At 37.8% G+C, this 23,960-nt stretch overlaps 1 protein-coding gene across 1 annotated transcript; it reads left to right on the top strand.

Annotated features, from left to right (window-relative positions):
* The first annotated feature begins 353 nt into the window (after positions 1-353).
* LOC103279617 (polymeric immunoglobulin receptor) lies at positions 354-19,294 on the top strand. The gene is made up of 8 exons (XM_008115667.3): positions 354-373; positions 6,697-6,787; positions 7,388-7,729; positions 8,942-9,250; positions 11,752-11,899; positions 14,244-14,365; positions 16,232-16,354; positions 17,580-19,294. Exons 2-8 carry the CDS (start codon positions 6,745-6,747, stop codon positions 17,645-17,647), a joined length of 1,155 nt encoding a protein of 384 aa, XP_008113874.1. The 5' UTR covers positions 354-373; positions 6,697-6,744; the 3' UTR covers positions 17,648-19,294.
* The last annotated feature ends 4,666 nt before the right edge of the window (positions 19,295-23,960 follow it).

Below are 23,960 nucleotides of genomic sequence, written 5' to 3'. Positions count from 1 at the left end.
AATACCGGCCCCCAAAAGTGCTAGTCTTCCCAACATGATTTCCCAAGAGTTGGAAAACCCATATTTCAGTTGGGAAATGAAATAACAGTCAGTTTTGTTTTCATCCCTAGTGTGCAAACTTGCTACATAGAAGTGTGCATGACTGCAATTCCAGTTCAGGTTCTAGAGGATAAGGTTATGGTTGATATCCATTTCCATGAACCTACTTCTCTCCCAATTGATTTAAGGACTGAGATTTAATTTGATTCCCTTTTATGAAAACTTAAGCTGACCAGCCAGACAGCAGAGGAAGTTCTTTTTTTTATGTGGCCACAGGGTCTTCCTGTTCTTTTAAATTAAGAACTTCATTATTTTACTGACTGCGGTAATTGAGGTAAGTAAAGGCAAACTTCCTCTTTTTAATATGCAGTGTACTTTATTCATAGTCAAGCTAAAGAAGAGAGTATAGTTCTGAAGAAACCTTGTAAAACGCTGATCTGAAATAATTTTCTATCCACACATAAAATTGGTAAATTTATTAAAAATTTTGGATCAAACATTACTGGAATTTCTGAGTAGATGATGCTTCTATCAATACTGAATATAAAACAAATATGCATTAGCTCTTCATGATAAGGTAAGTAAAAGTCATTTTGTTAGAGATGTTATAAAGACCTATTTGGCTTTTGAATGATTATGATAGACCATGTTTATACCATATTCAACTTATTTCTTTTCTTTGCTGAGAAATATTGATGATCTGGAGATCTAGATGACTGCATTACATTTTGCCAGGTCCTGCCAGTTTTATGAATCTTAATATACAATGAGAAATTACACTATGTAACAAAATTTGAAACATTTTCTATTCCTGGTTTGAAAGTGTTATTCCTGTTTCATTGTGTGATACTTATTTTGAAAGTACAGTAGAGTCTCACTTATCCAACATAAACGACTCGGCAGAACGTTGGATATATGTTGGATAATAAGGAGGGATGAAGAAAAAGCCTATGAAACATCAAATTAGGTTATGATTTTACAAATTAAGCATCAAAACATCATGTTATACAACAAATTTGATAGAAAAAGTAGTTCAATGCGCAGTAATGCTATGTAGTAATGACTGTATTTATGAATTTAGCACCACAATATCACGATGTATTGAAAACATTGACTACAAAAATGCGTTGGATAATCCAGAACGTTGGATAAGTGAGACTCTACTGTAGTTGTTATACTAAGGAAACTTTTTTTTGTGGCTGCCAGAAACTGTTGAATTGGTTGAGACTGTGAGATATTCATTGAAAAACTATAGTAAAATGTGCTGTAGGATGTCTGCAAAAACAATGTTTTTTTTCAGTTTAATAAACCTTTTCTATGTTTTTATGATAGAACCAATTAGGAAATGACATTTATAATCCAAAAACAAAAAATGTGCTACATGGGGCCTTTCCACACAGCCCTATATCCCAGAATATCAAGGCAGAAAATCCCACAATATCTGCTTTGAACAGGGTTATCTGAGTCCGCACTCAGATAATGTGGAATTTTCTGACTCCATCAAAGTTAGGTGTCAGTATATAATTTCTGGGAAGATTGTAAAATTGACCTTTAACACGTGCAAGAGATGGTGAAAATACCAAATAAGGATAAAAAGTTAGAATTAATTTTCTTCTGAATTAGAGCAAAAAAGAATATAGGGTGGGGTTTGGGGGCCTGAGCTATGAGTGACTTCCACACATGTTATTTGATAGCAAGCCCCACTTAAACATGGAGATTTGGCAATCAAACAAAATATAAAATGATTGTATTAATTTATAGAAATGTCTACAGTTTTTGACCTGAAAGTTGTGCCAGTTTGGAACACAACCCAGGAATTCCAGGAATGTTATTCGGGGGAAGATGATATAAGGAAGCATTGCAGGAAGAAGAAGCATTCAGTAGAGTTACTGTATTATGATTCCCCCCCCCCCCATCCAAAAAGGAACATAGCTAGAAAAAAAAGGATATAAACAAGAGATAGATATTTGCTTAGAAATGATTTTGACATACAGTGGCCCCTTCCACACAGCTGTATAAAATCCACATTGAACTGGATTAAATGGCAGTGTAGACTAGGATTATCTGCCTTGATATTCTGGGTTATATGGCTGTGTGGAAATGCTCAATAAAGCTCACTATTGTCAGAGAAGACTGCCACCATGGAATCATTCACTCTACAAACTTATAGCATTATGATTTCACTTTAACAGATATGGTTTGTACTATTGAATCCTGGGGTTTTTAGTTGATCGGGGGACAATATGTAGTTTTTCCATAACTCCAGTGTCCCATCAAACTGCAAGACCCAGGATTCCATAGGACAAAACCATGTTAGTTAAAGTGGAATTATAACACTAGAATTCTGCAATGTGAATGGGCCCCTATTACCTACAGACTGGCACAGGTTTCTGCTCACACAGCCACTGTTTACTGGCAACTGTTTTCCCTTTTTATATCTCTTTATCTTTAAACTGGATTTGGAGTAGACAGCCTGTGACATAAAGGACTGTGTCCTTATTAAATTACTCTACTCAGCCTGGCTGGTTGATCGCTTCCAATAACTAAAGTGGAACATGAGGTCTCCAGTGATGGGTTGGCAGTTAATGTCAACTCTCTCCTGGTTTTAGTCTGAATTTTTAAAAAAATTTAAGAGACTCCTAAATATCAGTGGATAGCACACAGAAGGAAAACAGTTCACATATAACATATCTCCAGTCTTGAGCCAAATAAATTTTTGTCGTTGGGCCCAAATTTGGAAAAGTTCAGTTTTGCAGATTCACTGACTCTGAAAATATTAGATTGAACTGCGAGGAAATTATTTCTGAAAAATGTTCCTGGCCACGAGGTGCTTTGGGACATGCAGTTGTGGAAGGTGCTGGAAGAGCTTCTCCAGTTGCTTGTTCTCTAGATATCCTGTACCGCAGAAAAGATTCAATCAGGGAAATGCCAGACTGCAAAAGTGGTGGTGGTGGTGGTAGGATCATTAATAATTATGATGATAATGGAGTTCTATCACCATTGTGTTTCAAGAATTTGGCTTCTGTTTTCTGTGAAATAACTCCCCCTCCCCCAAAAAACCCCCTAAACTTCAAAAATAACTCCATTATTTTCACTTACAGTCTACATGATATGAAGTAGGCTGTGTAGACTACCAAAGTAATGTCATCAGTCTCCTCCTCTAGTGGCCATAAACTGATAGGGAACAAGGACATTAAAATAAAGGTAACCAAATTTGGTTCTCCATTTGAAAATACAAAGGGCCTCCTTGAAAATGCAAAGCTGAGAGGCCTCTTTGTTGGAAAAGACGTATGAATTCCCCAAGAAGTTCCCATATTTTCAGAGCTGGTGATAAATATAGTCTATGAGACATGCAATACATTGGTGGGATTTGTTACCAGCTAACTAGTTATCTCTCTTCAGCATGGTGTTATGGGTTGAATGTTGGAATGTGGCTCTGCAAACCAACGTTTAATTCAGGGGTCCTCAAACTTTTAAAGTGGAGGGCCGATTCACAGTCCCTCAGAGTGTTGGGGGGCCGGACTATGATGAAATAGTCCAAAATTAGGATTGTTTTGGCGTGCCTTCAAGTCATTTCAGACTTAGGTCAACCCTAAGTCTAAAGTTTAGGACAGAGGCCAGGTCAATGACCTTGGAGGGCCGCATCCGGCCCATGGCCTTAGTTTGGGGACCCCTGACCTAGAGAATCTCATAAGACCATAGGTAAGCAAAGAGACCCACAAAGACCATCTAGGTGGTTTCATAAGACCATTGGTAAGGAAAGGGACCTTCAAAGGCCATCTAGACAATCTCATAAAACCATAGGTAAGGAAAGGAACCTTCAAAGGCCATCTAGATGGTCTCATAGGACCATAGGTAAGGAAAGTGACCCCCAAAAGCCATCTAGATGGTGTCATAAGGCCGTAGCTAAGCAAAGAGACCTTCAAAGTCCATCTAGACAATCTCATAAGACCATAGGTAAGCAAAGAGACCTCCAAAGTCCATCTAGACAATCTCATAAGACCATAGGTAAGCAAAGGGACCTTCAAAGTCCATCTAGACAATCTCATAAGACCATAGGTAAGCAAAGAGACCTCCAAAGACCAGCCAGACTTAGGTCAACCCTAAGTCTAAAGTTTAAGACAGGGGCCAGGTAAATGACCTTGGAGGGCCGCATCAGGCCCCTGGGCCTTAGTTTGGGGACCTCTGGTTTAAATCCTTCCTCAGACAAGAAACTCACTGGCTAATCTCGGGCATGTCACACTCTCTCAGCCTCACAGAAAGGTGATGGCAAATCTTTCTAAGGCCCCTTCTACACTGCCCTATAAAACCTGAATTATCTGCTTCGAACTGGATTATATGGCAGTGTAGAATCATATAATCCTGTTCAAAGCAGATAATGTGAATTATCTGTTTTGATAATCTGGATTATATGGCAATGTAGAAGGGGCCTAAAATAGGGCCATCTTAGAGTTGCCACAAGTCGGAAATGATGCCAATAATAACATGGAAAAAAAATATCTACTCTAGTGAAGTAGGATGGAGAGAAAGAAGAAAGTCGGTGGCATGAGAAGATATTTTAATCAATGGGAATTGCTTGGTAGAGTACCAACCCAGACCCTAGCTTTAATCACAAGTGTTCTTAGCAGCTTCAAGTAATTACTGGATGCCTTGAAAATTCTCATTTTATTTTCATAGCATTGTAAACCTTGGAGAAGGAGGAAAATTGCAATTATGGAACATCAACTCCATTTTGAGTGGGCTTGATCAATATTCACATGCTTTTATTCAAGTATCTGAGCTTACACTTTTATTTTGGACAGTTATTTGTCCTTAGAAGAAAATGATAGATGGAGCATAGGTGGTGGCAAGATGTGGGATACAGTCCAGCTCTTTGTCAGATCTGGTGGGATACATCCACCATGTTGTGTACAAACCAAAATGAGAACAATAAATATATCAAGTTTGGTCTTGAAATGGGACCTAAAAATAATTGAAATCATTCATAGTGATATCTGGATTAAAATTCAGTGGGAAAAGTTGCTTTATTCTTTGTTTATTTCATTTATACCCACAGTTCTCTAAGAAGTTTAAAATATTACACACAGTTCTGTTCCTCACATTTTTACTTTATAACTCTCCCTTGAGGCCCCTTCTACACTGCCGTATAATCCAGATTATCAAAACAGATAATCCACCTTGTCTGCTTTGAACTGGGGGCCCTTTCACACAGCCATAACCCACAATATCTGCTCTTAACTGGGTTATCTGAGTCCACAATGCCATATATTCCATTTCAAAGCTGATATTGTGGGATTTCCTGACTTGATATTCTGGGTTATATGGCTGTGTTGATTATATAAGTCTATGCTGCCATATAATCCAGTTCAAATCAGATAATTTAGATTTCCTGCAGCATTTTCTGCATGATGTTATATTCTTCACAGAATGTGCTGTTTTCTGTGAAAAAAACCCACATGCATTTTTGTGTGTACAAACCGTAGGATTTGAACCCTAAAGATTTTTGCCTGTCTAGAATTCTCTTCTTCAGGGTTCCTCATCATTCAAGAAACACATTTTTGGTCTCTTTTCCAATTATTGTTGAATATGTTTTCCATCCCTGCATGAGGGGTGTAAATCATGTGGCCCTCTAGCTATTGCTGAACTGCAACTCCCAGCATTCTTGCTGTTAGCTATGCCAAATGGAGCTGATGAGAGATGCAATCCAACAGCATCTAGGAAGCCAGATATTTCTTATGCTACTACTAGACTACATTGGCAGTTTATTGCACTTTTGTCCACCAAATAGCTGCAATGAGTTTACATTTTGTTCAAGCTTAGTCAGAGATCATACTGTTAATTTTCTAGACATTTGCATTAATTTCTCATTTCATTTTTTCCCGATGCACTTCAGAGATTCAAGTAACTTGATGTTATGTGGACTTTGAGGTTAAAAATCTTTATATTTGGCAGATGTTTAGCAACTACATCAGATTATTGAAGTAGCAACCTATGAAAAATGGAATATTTAAGACAGAAAGGGAAATATTTAAGACCCCTGCTGTCTCAAAGCTTGCAGCTAGACACGTGAACTATAATTTTATTCAAAGTTCAAAGCTAAGAACGAAAAATAGGGAAGAGGTCATTTAGTAGAAAGCTCTTTAGAACATATGCTTTTTCCCTGCTAAAACTATTTCAGTCTTTGTTCTGTTGCTACACAAATGATATGTACTGTATTCCATGGAAGGCAATCCTATGGATTATAGTAAACTTGGGGAACCTATGGCTGTCCAGATTTTGGATTCTAATTCTCATTATCTTTGACTGTTGACCATGCAGACTGCAGCTGATGGAAATTAATGTCCAAAGAGTGGGGGCTGGCACCTCCGCTGTGAGTTGGGCAATGAGGCTGTTCTGGGTCCAGGCTCTAAGGAGCCATGCAAGATGGTTGATTTATTTTATGGGCCTGGTTCATCACCTTGGATAGCTTCCTTAAAGTTAGGATTAAAACATATAGCGGGATCACCATTTCACTGACAGGGAAGTCACCAGCCACCACTGAGTCTAGCATTTGGAGGTCTGATGGTTCCTTACATATGTTAATAGGATTAGATACCACATTACACTTTTATTGCTCTTAATCTCAAAAATCCTTCATGTTAATATTCCCATCTTTAGCATCCAGTTGAGACGTTTTTTGCATTTTGTATATTTTGGAGTTCAGGCATGATGGTGATCATCTTTCTTTTTCATCTGCTTCTGATACATGGTGAGTAGCCAAAGGCTGTATTTTCTTTGCCCTACATGGTGAATAGCCAAAGATGTGCCTCTTTTGCGCTTACTGTGCTATTCAATGATACTCAAAATAGTGGTGAGAAGAAAAATCAGTTACCAAACTTATCCTGTTCCCATTGGGTAGTCATCTTCCCACCAAATATGTGCTGTCTTCCCAGCACAGCCATTTTTATGTGGCTGGAGACAGTGGAATGAGTAGAGGCATGTCCAGCTCTTTTATTGCAACTGGATGTACAAAGATAGGCATCTGAATGCAGGTTCATATTAGATTTTAACTATGCCATTTTCATACTATTTTGAATTGAATTGAGGTTTTGCCAGCACTGAATCCTAGTATGCCATGGGTCAAACTCCCATTCAGTTCAGAGCATCTGCAGCAAGAGATTCATGGCCCACTTATCAGTTAATCTACCAGTGACCACTGGCCCTTACATGCTGCTAAAGATTTTTTTGTTAATTTAGTTAGTCACATTTGGTTTATTTGCATCTTATATATTCAAGAGAAAATAACATAATAAAATTTGTCTTAACTACCCAACTAATATGTTAATGATTTTCGCCTTCTTCAAAATAGTTTCAGGTTTGTTATATGGGCCACGGCTAGTGATAAGTCATGTTGGAGGATCAGTGACAATCAAATGCTATTATTCAACCACAAGCACCAATAAACATGACAGAAAATACTGGTGCAGGGAATCCAGCTTTTCTCGTGGGCGTTGCCAAGTGATCATTTCAACAAATCATTTCACCCTTCAAGACTATGAAGGAAGAGTATCCATCAAGGATAGCCCTCACAATGGGCTTTTGCAAATAACAATGACACAGCTGAAAAGGAATGACTCCAGTAATTACAGGTGTGGCATTGGCAAATCGACCCATGGTTTATTTGCTGGGGTGAATCTAACTATTTGGGAAGGTAAGCACCCTGTGACAATTGATGGGTTATTTTGTCAAATAATCACCTTTTAGTGGTTAAATCTGTTGAACACAAAACAATCCAGAAAATGTTGTATCTACTTTCTTAAAGTGTTATTTTTAACTTTATCCATTTTCAAATAAGAGCTGAATTTCAGCTATATCTAAGAATGTTTAAGCACATTATGATGGAAATTATGCAAATAGAACTCTAAAGTATGACAGTCTGGTGATACAAGCTGTAGGATATATACAATTATTATTTTATAGGGAATAAATATTATGTCATCCAGTCTTCTTTCCAAATCTTACAATATTTTTTTCTTATCCCAGACCAGCTATTTCCCCATGTTAATCATGATGTTAATAATATTAGTGTTGCCTCTAGTTTTTTGTTTTTGTTTGTTTTTTTACCAAGGGAATCAGAAACTTGAAGCCTGAACTTCAGTATAAGGTTGAAGTACAGGAGGTATTTGTTAATAAGTTACTCAAGAAGTAAGAATTTCTGGATAATATGTTATAATATTATTAGGGGAGTATGTACAGAAATGGAAAAAAAGTAATAGTTGTGATGTTATTAATTGAGAGTTTCACATTTGGAAAGATGCTCAAAATAAATCAGGCATGAACAATGGATTTAAAATTATGCCCAGACTTTCTGATTTGCAAGAATATTTCAAAGCATCCTTGAGTAAATCTCTGTGATAATATCCTTAACACATTCTCTTACAACACTTTCTAGGGTTGGCAAAGAATAAATTTCCAACTCTTTTTTATATGACTGCTCTCAATGATCCTTAAATAAGTTGAGATCTTTAAAATCTATGCTATCTGTTCTCACATGTGAAATCACTGACAACTAAATAAACTTTCCATTGAACTTAATGATGCTCTTCAAATGGACAAATAATCTTTATGAAAAAGAAGAAAGATCATTCATAAAATTATTAGAACTACTAAGACATAAAGACTACATTTATGTTCATTTGCATTGCACAACAGAGTTTTTCTTCCTTCCTTCCTTCCTTCCTTCCTTCCTTCTTTCCTCTTGTTGTCTGATTGGTATGATGTTATGTCCTTAACTTTAAAAAATATTTTCATTTATTTTTCTGTATGTAATTTTGATTATCTAGGAGGGTGCATTTTTTTCTTTTGCATATGTGTTTGGTGAAAAATTTAAAAAAACCCATGAAGGTTGATTTTCCCTAAATAGGTTTAAATCTACCTGAACAACCAAAAATTATTTGGGGTGAACTGAGAGGGTCAGTGACAATCCAATGTCCATCTGAAACTACTGGAGAGTTGTGCAAACTGAGCAAATTGGGCTGTTCTCCCATAAGAGAAATAAGCAAGGGCAGGAGGAAACAGCCAGATGAAAGAATTACTTTCACTGTGGTAGATGTCTCAAAAACTTTCAACATCACTATAAATGAACTGAGAAAAGAAGACTCTGGAATCTATAAGTGTGGAACTGAAATACCCAATGACGTTGGAAAAATGATACAACTTCAAGTCACAGAGGGTAAGCAAAGAAAGTAAATGATAGGATTACATACATGTAAATATCTATGGGAGGTGCAGAGGAAGGGAAAATGGTGCAGGGAGAGAAGAAAAATAAGGCAAAAATAAGAAATGTTTTCTTTCTTTTTACTGCACCACACTTTCTTCCCCACTGTGCTTCAATGTTCCACAGAACTAGCTCTAGGCACAGAAATTGCCTTAGTCACCCATCTGCTTGAGATATGAGGTGCTTAGTAGGCTTGTGCAATCTGGGTAAACAGATATCCATTTTGGTGTCCTGTATTTCAGTGGGAGTCCCACTGAAAAACTGTCAGAGATATAACAGTATTCCATGCCAAAACCAGTAGCTAGTCCATATCTTAATGGTCCATCGCTGAAAGTGACAAGTACTCTTTAAGTTTAAACTCATTCAATTCTTCTTAAATTAAGTTTCATGAGGAGTACTCTCCATGGTGCTGATCATAGGTGTTCAGTTGAGTTTGATTTTACCATCTTAAATCACAATAGCTAATTGGATTAGTATCCAATAAGAAGCCAGACCCTTATCTGAAAAAAGAAAAGTGTATACCATGCTTGTACACTGTTGATTCAGTTGTACATCTCTAAGGGCAAATATTACATGGTATTAGAACCATGACATAATTTAGGAATAACGGAAAATCTAGAAGTTTCACGCTTTTGTTTCTTATGAAATGATCATCTTTTGACTTTTCCCCCAATATTCCTGGTCTATTCATAAGCATATTTATCTGCCTTGGAATAGGCAGATGGCATTGGAATAGCCTAATAAAATTGGTCTGAAACTTTATGCAGGTGCTTAAATAGCTTGGTAAAATTACTTGTACAGAGTGCTGTGGCTATAGAGGAGCTTGCAGGGAGACTGAAGCCAAAGAGAATTAAGAAGAAATTCTTGCTTAAGCATATTCCTTATTCATGTACATTCTCTTTGTGTGACTCCTAATGGAAGTGATGATGATGATGATAGTACAATGTATTGTTGAAGGCTTTCATGGCCAGAATGACTACCCATAGGGAGCTGTGAGCTTTTCAGGCTGTATGGCCATGTTCAAGAAGTATCCTCTCTTGATGTTTTGCCCACATCTGTGGCAGGCATCCATAGAGGTTGTGGTACACTTTATTTATATTTCACCCTCCTCCCCTAGGTGACTCAGAGCAGATTACAGCATGATAGTTAAATGAAGCATCCTACAATGTGGTCCAAAAAAGCAAAGAGGTTTTTTTTAAAAGAACATACCAGACTCTATGTAAAAGAGAGTGACTGCAGTCTACACACAGTAAAGTCATATTTCATGATACATGGGCTCTGTTCATAGCTTTATAGTTTATGGGAGAATGTTGCCATGTGTATGTGAGCTCTTAATTTTGATGTTTGAGATGGTGGATAATTTTTTAAGTGCCAATACAACAATTTCACTTCATATTAAGAAGTATTATAATTTTAAAAGGATGATGGTCCAGAAAGCTTTCCATGACATCAACTTTTCCCTTTGTGAGAATATTTGTTAGGGGAGGGTATAACAGAACCATTGATAACATGAAATCCCACCTGTAGTTTAAACTGGAAAAGTCCAGATGTAGATTAGTACCTAAAAGGGAACTAAGTCTGTTATTTACTGGCTTCTGGAAATGTTAATATTAAATTCATTTTTTTGCTTTTTGTGTCAGTATATTGAAATATACAGTCATGGCCATGCCAGGGCATCCATGTGTCCACTATAGTATAAGTCATTCAATGCTTGTTTCTTGATATTCTAACAGGAAGGCAGCTTGTGAAGTTTGCAAGGTGGAAAGAGAGGACAATTTAACTTCACCTACCTGTCAAAGCCAGGTGGTGTGGGATGGTGTTGGTCTAGCCCAGGCATGGACAAACTTTGGCCCTCCAGGTGTTGGGGACACAATTCCTAATGGCCAGTAAACTGGCTGGGATTTCTGTGAGTTGAAGTCTAAAACCCCTAGAGGACCAAAGTTTGCCCATGCTTGGGTTAGCCAGTAACATGCATATGTCCCATTTTAACCTGGATAAGTGACACATTCAGGCTAATATTGAAAAGGGCAATTCTCATGAGAAAGAATGCCCCAAGTGGTGCATCCTGCTTTTAATTGCTGCTTCTTAGAGCCAAAAGACAAGGATACAGAAGTCATATCCCCTCAGTGGTTCTCAACCTGGGGTTCCCAGGTGTTTTGGCCTTCAACTCCCAGAAATCCCAGCCAGTTTACCAGCTGTTGGGACATCTGGGAGTTGAAAGCCAAAAACATTTGGGAACCCCAGATTGAGAACCACTGTCCTAGATCTCTATGTTATAGTTTTTCCTAGCAAACCCACTTCATTGGCTACAGCTGTGATATGCCTAACAACTCCAAATGTCACAAGGCATAAATTATTTCAGAAGTGAAGAGGGCTTCTTGATATAGAAGCTTCCCCAAAGTGTCTTGTTCTTCCATGATCTCCAGTTAATCCTATGCTTCTTTTTCTTTAAATAGCATCTGTTTTTTCCAACATTGCAAATGAATTGCAAGGTACGTATGTGCCAGAAACTCCTTTCAACAGACATGTGAAACAAGACACATATGAGTCAGAAACTCCTTCCCACAGGCATGTGACACCTGCAACTGACATCTCAAAGGAAAAGTAAGAACTTATAAATATACACATATACACAAATAATGTTTGGTTGTTTTTTAATAACTTAAGCACATTCTCTAACTCAGTGGTTCTCAAACTGTGGTCGCCCAGGTGTTTTGGACTTCAGCTCCCACAATTTCTAACAGCTGATAAGATGGCTGGGATTTTGGGAGCTGAAGTCCAAAACATCTGGAGGAGCACAGTTTGCAAAACACTGTTCTAATTCATTGGCAATTATCATTTTATCTGAAATTCAAGTTTCAAAATCTTCTCAATATATAGGCCGTACTTTCTTCAGGATTAGCCTAGTATTGAAAAGTGGGTTGAATAGTATTTTGGAGAGTTGTGAATGGATCAGTATAATATTTTCCAACATACAAGAGCTGCATTCTAGGAATGCATGGGTTAGATGCAGACTCTGTTATATGTATAGGCATTGAAACTATCATGATTTAAGGAAACATATTCAGGGGGTAGCTGTGTTGGCCATATAGCTTTATTGGGTCAAAAATGCACAAAAATACATCATGCAAGGTTTCAAATCTTTATTGGCTTCTTCATCAGGTAAAGATGTCAAAACTGATACAGGAGACGAAAAATGGTGATGTTAAAGTCAGAGGCTCACATTTTGTTTTGGCTGTTATTTTTGTTGTCAGTTAAGATGGTTTAGATGAGTGGTGTCCAACCTTTGATCCTCCAGGTGTTTTGGACTTCAGCTCCCAGAATCCCTGAGCATTGGACATGCTGTCCTGGGCTTCTGAGAGGCCTGAATCCCAAACACCCGAAGGAGCAAAGGTTGGATACCTTTGGTCTAGACTGAGGGATATCAATGTAGGCAGAGGCCACTCATTGTCTTGGCCACTTAGGATTTAAGTTATTCATGATTAACAGATGTTCCATTGATTTCAATATGTTTGTCAAAGGAGACCTAAATATGGATCCAACTGAAAGTTTGGAGTTTTGTTTCTTGCACACAGAAGATCCAAAATATTCTTCCATAAACTATATGTATGACCTAAAATACTGACACTTAAATTCACAGGAGAGCGCAAACCCTACTGTGCACAATTTGAAATCCATATTTGAAACCCATTCCTCAGAAGGACCTAATTAAAAAGCAATATATGTTAAGATAATTTGAAAGGAAACTCTCCAGAAAAATTCTTAATGTTGCACAAAATAAGGATGAACCAGTAGGAGTGATGCAGATATTTGATCTGGTTCAGGATCTTGACCCCTTGTTAACAGCTTGTTTATTTTAATTTTGGTTGTAATGTGGGTTGTATGTTGTATGCGTTAAATGTGTTTGACAAATGGGTTGTTGTATGTCTTTCGGGTCAAACAATGTGTTTCGACAACACATTGTTTGACAAATGTTTTGATATGGCCAATAGGGTAATCAATAGGATGTATTTGTATTTGATGAGCCAGTAGATGGCACTCTCTTCTTTCACTGGTGTAAGTTTTAATTGTATTGTTGGAAATCCTTTTAAAGATAGTAAACCAAAACCATGGTTTACAGAAGTATAAAGTGAATATCATATTTAGTTTTTCTGCTACTGCTCACTTCATATCCCTTCTTGTATTTTTTTCTGTTCTGTCGACATCATCAAGGATTTTTTTTTTTGTCTTGAACACTTGTGATTTTTCATGATAGCTGCTGACATCTTTCTCTAATGCAGTGGTTCTTAACCTGTGGGTCCCCAGGTGTTTTGGCCTACAACTCCCAGAAATCCCAGCCAGTTTACCAGCTGTTAGGCTTTCTGGGAGTTGAAGGTCAAAACATCTGGGGGCCCACAGGTTGAGAGCCACTGATCTAGTGCTACTAACTGGTATGTCCCACATCTGATTCTTTATTTTGGCTTTAAAGAAGATGGATGTATAACTTGCAAACACCAGCAACTGCAAGGATATGGTATTTGAGGCTGAGACAATATTTTAAAAAAGGTACTTTTTTGGATTACAGTTTCAGATTTCTCCAGAATGGCAAATGACCTGGTGATTCTGAGATTTATAATCCAATAAGTAATTTTCCTCAAGTTCACTGAGGTGCAACTACCATAAGTCCAATTGTAAGCATGTCTCTTCTAGCCTTTAAATGACTTTCTTAGCAACAGGCGTGATATAAATATTTCTTAATTTAGTTTTTATATTTAAAGATAAACACTTGTTGTCTAAAAGTGTTCTGAAAGGACAAAAGAAATTGAAGAGAAGAGAATGGTTTAAAAATGTCACATATGACATATTAAATGCATAAATGCTTCTTCATTCTATTTCCGAATGAAGAAAAAGGTTACATAGGATGACTGACAAAGCTCTTTTCAACCTTTATTTCTGCATCTCATTCCAGATCTTCACAAACAAAGCAAAACTTACTTTCAATTGTGTTACCAATTCTTCTTGTTCTCCTTCTGGTTCTTGCTGCCATTGCTATTGCTGTATTTATTAAGATCAGACAGCAAAGGAAGTATGGTAAGTGAACTATCAAAATTCTTGCTCAGTGTCACACATTTGGCTTCTGTTAGAATAGAAGAAATCTGAGCCAGGACAACCCATATACAAAGTTGTATTGCAGTTTGCAGTAACAGTACAAGATGCAAGATGTCCAGATCTTGAAAGAACAATTTGAGATGCAACATTTATCTATGAAATCAGTTGGTTTGCATCACATGTCTCCATTCAGTGGGTTCAGAAGTCCACTGACTTTCAGACATAAAGTCCATACTACAGCAATGCACTGGAATAACAAAAACAAAACATTAATTTTGGGTACATATATAGAAGAGTGGGGCCCCTGGCGCTGAGCTGCTGAACTTGCGGACCAAAAGGTGCCAGGTTCAATTCCCGGGAGCGGAATTAACCCCAGCTTCTGCCAACCTAGCAGTTCGAAAACATGCAAATATGAGTAGATCAATAGGTACTATTCCGGGGGGAAGGTAACGGCGCTCCATGCAGTCATGCCGGCCACATGACCTTGGAGGTGTCTATGGACAACGCTGGCTCTTCGGCTTAGAAATGGAGATGAGCACCAACCCCCAGAGTCAGACATGACTGGACTTAATGTCAGGGGATGTGATCTGTAGTCTTCATGTGGCTCCAGAAATGTTTTCATGGCCCTTTTTATTATTTTAAAAAGAGCTTCCAAATGCTCTCCTAAATCTGGATTTTGGATATCATTCTTTTTTCTAGTTAATTCAGAAATTGGGGGAAAGGAGTCTTTTAGACCTAAAATGTCCAAGGGAGGATAAAAGATGTTGTGAATTTGTCCTTCCCCACAGAGGTATTTAGAGGGCATTTTAGAGCAGAGCATTTTCAAAACATTTTGGCTGAGCAGAACACAGTACAAGGGACAAGTTCTCCAAAGCCTCCTGTGGGGCCAATGTCACCCCTTAACTAGTGCTGGATTTAGGACCAATGAGGCCATGTGCTAGTTATGTTATGAAGCCTCTTCCTTGGGCCCTGAAGGAGGTAGACCCAGTAGGCCAACATTGTCTGCTTTGTGACACACTCTCATAGACTATCAACTCCATCATTATGTCTGGAATCACTCTGAAACAGAACGCCTTTAAAATTAGAATTGCACCACATAAGCAAAATCCATCGTAAAAAATCTTTTGGCTGAAAGATAGTCTTCCTGGCCAATGAGGCCCTTTGCACATAAGTTCACTGATAAATCCTGTGCTGTCCTTAACTTCCCAGAGTTGCCTTTCATGGGACACATGGGATACCTAATACAGTTCAGGCTGATTTCCAAAAAGAACTTTTAAAATGTGCTGAGACTAAAGATGTAAATCTAATCCTTGATGGGATTTTCATTGAGAATGGCTACCTTGGCCCAATGACAGAACATTCCATGGGTTTTAAAAACCCATGAGAGAGATTGCCTCCAATATGAGACCAAAATGGCAACGTTTCTTTGGTTATGGTTTCACTAATGTACACATTTTTTACTTTGCACAAACATATGCCTTTGTAAAGTATTTTGCCTCTTTTCCTGATTGTGATACATCTACTGAGATACAGGCAGAAAGTTATCAAGAGTTTCTCACTAAAACACATACCACTTTGAGTCTCCTTTGTGGAGAGAAAAAGCAGGGTATAAATAAACAATAAAAGTAATAACACACAAAGTAGATAAAACAGAACAGGCTGATTGCCAACAAAGACACAAAGAACCAGCCCATACTAATATTTTTGCCCCCAATCAACAGCTAACACACTTATAGAAACTTGAACAAATCAGCTGTGGAAAACAACATAATAATGCAATTGTTATGTTATGTTAGTGAACAGTAAAAGCCAAATTACCCATAATTTCTGTTGTTCTTTTTTTTAAAGAAATTCCAACACAGCCAAAAGGAGAAAAGGCACTAGCTGCTCCAAAGTGTTCAGAAGAGCAACCTAAAGAGAAAAATAATGCTTCAGCAGATGAAGAAGAGTCTGCTCTGGGCACAGACAAAGGTAGAGTTTCATTCATCCTCTGAGACTTCATGTTTTTCATTACAATGGCATCCTTTAATTTGCAGCACACCATTTCCCTAAATTATACAGTTTTATCATGGGATCCCAGACTGGCATGCAGTTAAAATAATAAAAAATGAAAATGTCTCCAGATTAAAAACAAAAGAATAATTTACATAGGACAAAAGTGTGTTCAACAAACTACAAGTTCAAATAACAGCAAAAACAAAAAAAGAGCTTAAAATATTGCTCACATACAGTATAAGAAGTAGTAGTAACAGATGACCATGGCTTTGAATGTGGCTACCTTTCCTCCTGTTATTGATTTTAAAAAACACATCCCACAGTCTCTTATATGATTGTAAATCTTCCATTAATTTAATGGTCAAGGTCATGAAAGAATTGGAATAGGGAGAGGAAATGTGTGTCCCTCATCCCTGGGAGATTGCTCCCAGCATTCCTCACTACTCACTATGCTGGCTAAAGCTGCTGGGATTTGCTATCCATCAACATCTGGATGGTCACATTTCAAGTTTGTCTTGTGATATGGTCAAGACCTTAAAAATGATTTCTGAACAATAAAAGTGCTCATCTACATGGGTTGCAGAGTGATCCAGGGTGGTAATATTCTGGACCCGACTTGGGAGTGGCTACAACTATGCCTCTGTCTCACTGTTGGGGCAGAACAGGGTCCAGCTCTGGAGCACTTGCGTCAACAGCCAGGTGCCTTTGTTGAGGGGAACAAAGCAATTCCCCTGCTTCTTTCCCCAAGTAGTCCAGGCACTTTTGTTTACCGATGTAAACAGATGTACATTTTCCACCTTGGGATTGGAGAAGTTCTCAAGAGCTCCATCAACCCTGAAGGAAGTTTCATCCTGTTTTATATGCACCGTGGAGCAATAGGGATAAAAAGGGATGGCAATACTGGCCCATGTGGACAATGGAGTGGTTCGAATTAGAACCAGTCTATCTGTTCACATCAACCCTGAAGTGTGGGTCTGCATGGTAAATCTGGATTAACTTGGTTCCCCCCACATTAAGGCCACAGGTTCCTTGATATCATGTGAGAGTCCAGGTGTGATTTCTGGGCCAATTCATGGTTTTGGCCAGTAAAGAGTGGCCAAAAGATAGAGACACAAAAGTATTTACAAATTATTGAGTCCACATGATGTTAATTCCTCTTTCTCACTCTCTCCTTCCTTTCCTGTTCTTTTTTTTCTTATAGAAGGCAGAGTCGAAACTGTCTATTGTTTGGTCAGCAATGGCCCAGACGCAACACAAGACAATGACTGACTGACTTCCTGTGCATTCATCTAGATTAGATGATTTTTTAAAACATCCATTATGGTATATTATGTCTGCTTTAACTGAGAGGCAGCTGATGTAAATCACAACCATGCCCCCTAGTACTATAATGTCTCAGATACCTAAGTCAGAAACACAACACAAGTTGGCTTTTTATTATCTTTAAAGCAATAGCAAAGATCCAAAATTGTGGAATAATTAGTTCTGTGTGTAGTCAGATGTTTTATCAAGTTTGTATTTGTACTTCCAAAGAAGTGTTCTGTGTGAGAGCTTGGAATAGGTAATTTATTTATTTTTTTATTTATTGAAATATGTATTAATTGTGTTTCAGCCTGCCAGGGTCTCCAAGACAGTGTACTGTTGATAAAATCATGATTTAAAAGCACATCAAAACAATATTTTTAAGATAGGAAAGTTCTAGGACTTGTAGTGAAAAACATTGGAGAGGTGAAAAACATCTTGGAGTATACTTTACCCATTTACAGTGCAGGGCTTGGGAAAGGACATGGCTTGGAGGGTGGAAGATTATTGATTAGCTTGCAGGCTGAAGATTCCCCATCAAAGACTAAAAGAAAAAGAAAGAAATTCAGCAGTTTTACTGGGCATTCCTGATACGTTTTATACAACTAGCCATCTAAAGCCACCACTATCCTGGGGTCAGCATTCAGCTCACCCATACAACCATCACTTCGTTAATGTTGACTGGATTTGGTTTGTTCACCAATTATACTTAAAACAAATGAAAAGTGAAACCTTCCAAACTTCTGTTGGCTGTGTGGAAGAAGAGTGAGTAAATGCAGCCATCGTGACTTAACATGATACAGAAATGCATACATGATGGGAGGACATTTACTATAGATATGATTATTCTGAATGTTTTGGATCTATTTTGTTCTTTTGTGTCACAGACACTAAATAATACAATTTGAATTATCCCCCATCTCCAAATGACAGCAATAACTGTTAAAAAGTACAAGCAACTGGACTTTGCTCAAAGTCTTTCTGTTAACTCTCTGGTCAATGGCACTATACAGTAGGAATAGTTAGGGAGGCGTGGTTATAATACAGATAATATTTGCTAGCTTTGCTTGTGTTTCCTTATTTCTGTTGGTTTGAGATTTAGATGTTTTTTTTAAATAGAAGCAATATTAATGAGTTTTGTCCTTGAGTAATTTGAAGGGAGTAATGAGTGACAAATAAGAAACGATGTTAAAATGTGCTATGTTAGAAAAAATAACTTGAAAATATAGATAGCTTTTATTCAAATCTGGTTGGATAGGGAAAATATTTTCTATGTTTAATAAAGACAAGATCTAATTTATGTAATATGAATGTAAGAACCAGAAAGAAAGCTTGCTATTGTATGGGTCAGAGTTTTTCTATTTTTATCTGCAAGAATGATCAAGTTCCTTGACTGGAAGCTGAAATTATCTTTGTTTGGTTTATCTTGAACATAAATAAAAATTGAGAGAAGTATTTCAAAAAAATTCTTGTCCATCCTGTTCTTCCCCTCCCCCTCGCTCATTTTTCTCCACAGAATCAAGTTAAGAAAGAGGTTAAAGTCCAGGAAGCAGATTTTCTTAGCTTCTGTAGTCAGAGGATTATAAGTGTTCAATCTCATTTTGATTTTTCCTTTTGTGATGCATATTCGCTCATATTTGTTCAACTGTATTGTCCTCTAATTGTGCTCTTGGAATCCATGTAGTTTTGTTGCTATTATTAAGACAGTAACTCTATCTTTCTAGAGGTCCATCTACATTGTAGAATTAATGCAGTTTGATAACACTTTAATTGCAATGGCTGAATGCTATGGAGTCATGGGATCTGGAATTGTGGAGGAACCTCCTCTCTTTGGCAAACAAGACAAAAGACCAAAGTTTGGCCAACAAGACCAAAGACTGAAGATCTTGTAAAACTACTACTCCCATGATTTCATGGTATTAAGTCATGGTAGTTGAAGTAGTGACAAACTGCATTATCTTGACACTGTAGATACACCTTAGGAGGAATCTGGATATCAATTTCTACAATGCTGACATTGATTATGAATTCCCAGTTCTTTATTTGTGCAAATATTCAGAGCAGAGCGGCAACAACAAATTTAATGGGGACCAAATTTTTCTATGTCCCTGCATTCACCTAGGAAGTGCTGGACAATCCCATACAATATGTTTTGGAAGATGCAGCAGCTTCTTGCCATTCTCTTGACTATTAGGGATAAAATGGCTTAAGACAGAAAAATTACTAATTTGACTTTTCTTTTATTGCTTGCTTCTTTTATCTGCCACCAGACCCAAAGCATTATGAGGCACATTATATCATTTGGTTCTGCCAGACTTACTTAAATCACTACCCTTACAAGTGTACCAAAAGAAGAGGTAGGAGGCACAGAATAAAGAGATTCTTGCAAACTCACCCTCCTAAGGTGGCCACTTATGCCATTGCTGGAGGAAGGACTAACACGTCTTTCTTTCCAATAGGAATATCTTTCCATCCAGTCCATTGAACAATAAGTTATAATTTCATGATTGGTTCCTCCACATTCAAGATAAACAATGTTTTTTCTCCAGCCGTCGTCGTCGTCTCACTTGTTCAGTCGTTTTCGACTCTTCGTGACCTCATGGACCAGTACACACCAGAGCTCCCTGTCAGCCGTCACCGCCCCCAGTTCCTTCAAGGTCGAGCCAGTCACTTCAAGGACACCGTCCATCCATCTTGCCCTTGGTCGGCCCCTCTTCCTTTTTCCTTCCATTTTCCCCAGCATTGTGATCTTTTCCAAGCTTTCCTGTCTCCTCATGATGTGGCCAAAATACTTCAACTTTGCCTCTAATATCCTTCCCTCCAGTGAGCAGCCGGGCATTATTTCCTGGAGGATGGACTGGTTGGATCTTCTTGCGGTCCAAGCCACTCTCAGGATTTTCCTCCAGCACCAAAGTTCAAAAGCATCTATCTTCCTTCGCTCAGCCTTCCTTATGGTCCACTTCTCGCATCCATAGGTTACTATGGGGAATACCATTGCTTTGACTATGCAGACCTTCGTTGCCAGTGTGATGTCTCTGCTTTTCAGTATTTTATCAAGGTTGGCCATTGCTCTCCTCCCAAGAAGTAGATGTCATCTGATTTCCTGGCTGCAGTTTGCATCTGCAGTGATCTTCGCACCTAGAAATATAAAGTCTGTCACTGCCTCCACATTTTCTCCCTCTATTTGCCAGTTGTGAATCGGTCTTGTAGCCATGATCTTGGTTTTCTTGATGTTTAACTGCAGCCTGGCTTTTGCACTTTCTTCTTTCACCTTGGTGATAAGGCTCCTCAGCTCTTCCTCACTTTCAGCCATCAGAGTGGTATCATCTGCATACCTAAGGTTGTTAATATTTCTTCCAGAAATTTTAACTCCAGCCTTGGATTTGTTAAGCTCAGCATGTTGCATGATGTGTTCTGCTTACAAGTTGAATAGGTAGGGCGATAGTATACAGCCCTGCCACACTCCTTTCCCAATCTTGAACCAGTCTGTTGTTCCGTGGTCTGTTCTGACTGTGGCTACTTGGTCTTTATACAGATTTCTCAGGAGACAGACAAGATGACTTGGTATCCCCATACCACCAAGCACATGCCACAGTTTGTTATGGTCCACACAGTCGAAGGCTTCTCCACCCATGACCTACTAATACAGGTTGATTCTACTTGTCAATTAGAAATTAGAAACTAAGATTATGAATTCAACAATACAGTAGTTGGCAAAATCCCTAACCATAGAAGCATGGCTCTGGAAGAGGTTCACCAACACCAAAGGCGTTGGTGCCTGGCACTCCAGATTATAATTGGGCTGCAGCTCCTATCAGTTATAGCAAATTTAGGCAATGGGTAACAAACACAGGAGCTGTAGAACCCTTGCTCTGCAAGGTGCCACTGAATTTAATGTGCTCCAATGCCTCATTTAACCAAAAGATAATTCTAAATGTTTTGCAAAAGATGCTTTAAAATGCGGGAATTTTTAGAAATTGGTTACCCCAGATAATCCATTCTTATGTCCATGAGATTGTTGTCTATACGGGTAAAACAAAATCTGATTCAACTTGCATTTTCTTGGTTTGTAGTGACCATGTTAATACCAAACACATCATTATTAAATCAAAATGAGAGTGCATTACTAGCCATATGCTTCCCCTATGTGAGCTCCTTCCTGCATACTGGTCAGTCCTGCAGTGATCACATGTGCTGTACTTTGCCTTAATTTTGGCCACATGGCCATGGCTACTCCCCTTGCATGCAAATAAATGAACATATAGATGTCTGTATTGTATACATATATGTGTATGTATTTTATACATTGGCCATCCACACAGCTGAATAAAATCCCATATCTGCTTTGAACTTGAATATATGGCAGTGTGGACTCAGATAACCCAATTCAAAGCAGATCTTGCGGGATTTTCTGCCTTAATATTCTGGGTTATATGGCCTAAAGATGATGATACACTAATACCAATATGCAATAATGCTCACAAATGAACCTTCAAAAAATAATAACAGTAGGTGCACAAATTCACTTTTAAAAAATGATAGTGCTTGCCAGCAAAACATAAGCAAGTAGTGTTTCATGGCAGGAAGGATTAGGAGACCTCCCATCTACCTATGCCACTCACCCAAAATCCCACTCCCCTGCTCAACATTGAAGCTGACCCCTGAAGGTCCATGTAAAAGTCCCTGGGTTTTCCAGAAAAGTGTGGGATAAAAGGTCAATCTTTAAAAGTTGGATTTCAGCCCTCGGGTGAAAAAGAAATGAACTAGATAGATTTAAATCTTCAAGAATGTTGTGTGTTATGACAGCATCAGGTACATACGATTTTTTTCTTTGTACACTATCCTTATACAACTACATCAAAACTTATCCTGGGCAATGCCATATTTGGCCTTGATATACGTGTAGATTGGAAAAGTTTAAAGCTTACTTTTGAATGTGAGGACCTACATATTAAACCTAAGCTCTTTGTGACATTTAAAAAAATAAATATTTCAGAATTTCACACAATGGAGGAAGAGGAATTCTAACATTATACAATTTATTCTACCCGCTTACCTTTCATTGCTTTAGTTGAGAAGCACTGCTTTCCCAGACACTCTTGTGTATGCATACGTGTATGTGCACATCTGAATAATATGTTTTATATTATCTTAAATATTATAATATGATAGAGTATAAATTATATTTTAATATTGTGTTATGTTATGTATTTATTCCTACACACACATGCATGGAGGGAAAGAGAGAGAGAGAGAGAGAGATGTATGATTGATTCACAAGCACAATGGCCTTTACCTACTCATCACTGTCCACCTCATCAACTCAGACATATCAAAACAAATAATTTCTCCAACTGTTTACTTATTTGCCTATTTGAGAAACATGAAAGCCATGATTCACCAATACCAGGAAGGGATACAGAATGAATACCTTATTCATTGTCTGAGGTAGACTATTTGGTCACAGAAAATCAATTTGTTTAAAATGCTGCTTGCAGGTGGAAGGCAGTATAAAGCAGTACGTAGCCTTGGACATATTTAACCCTTGTAAATCAGGAGTAAAGCTGGCAAGCACTAACAGAATTTGGAAACCTATTAGGAAACAAAAATAACCCTTAAATTCACATAATATCATAAGCAAGAAGAGAAAGGTTATGCCACCCTTTATTCATTGCTCCCTAAGTCATATAACCATATTTCACTTTGTAGCTCATGGTCAAACTGGGAGAGAGAGAAATAGCATTTTCCTTGCTTAAAGAAAACTCTGATTTGTGGAGCAGTCATATGATTGCAACAGAAATATGGTATGGAGTAAAATGACTATTTTAAAAGTTTTCATTGGAGTAGGGCAAAACCTGAGAGGTAAGGTATATGGTGAAAAATATATGTTTGGAACAAACATACTTCATAACAACATGTTTATTGGAAGGAAAGTTGCACATCCATAGGATAAAAATATATTTACAATATATTTAGTGGATTTTTTTTAAAAAATACATTGATCAAGTGCAATGGTACAATTATTTTAGACCCTGGATTTCATGGCCTTAAGGTGAACCCTGCTTTAGACTTGATTTTATATTCCAAAATTCTAATCTCAGTTCATTTCAAATCAAGTGCCCATACTGTGTCCTGATCTTTTAACGATGATCACAAACTTTATGTTGTCAGATTTTACATGTTTGGGAATTATCATTTCGTAAGTATTAAAGCACTTTGTACAGGTAACATATATTTAATGTTGCTCATGTGATCAAAAGGTTTATAGCTCTATGCACCT

Source organism: Anolis carolinensis, chromosome 4, assembly GCF_035594765.1.
Source record: "Anolis carolinensis isolate JA03-04 chromosome 4, rAnoCar3.1.pri, whole genome shotgun sequence".
Taxonomy (NCBI): Eukaryota; Metazoa; Chordata; class Lepidosauria; order Squamata; family Dactyloidae; genus Anolis; species Anolis carolinensis.
The sequence above is the reverse complement of the archived record's forward strand: the minus strand, read 5'-3'. Positions and strand labels throughout refer to the sequence as shown.

Coding starts and splice junctions, on each gene's coding strand:
- LOC103279617 (XM_008115667.3), top strand. CDS start 6,745: ATGATGGTGATCATCTTTCTTTTTCATCTGCTTCTGATACATG. Junction 6,788..7,387: donor TCATCTGCTTCTGATACATG/GTGAGTAGCCAA, acceptor TCTTCAAAATAG/TTTCAGGTTTGTTATATGGG. Junction 9,251..11,751: donor ACAACTTCAAGTCACAGAGG/GTAAGCAAAGAA, acceptor TTCTTTAAATAG/CATCTGTTTTTTCCAACATT.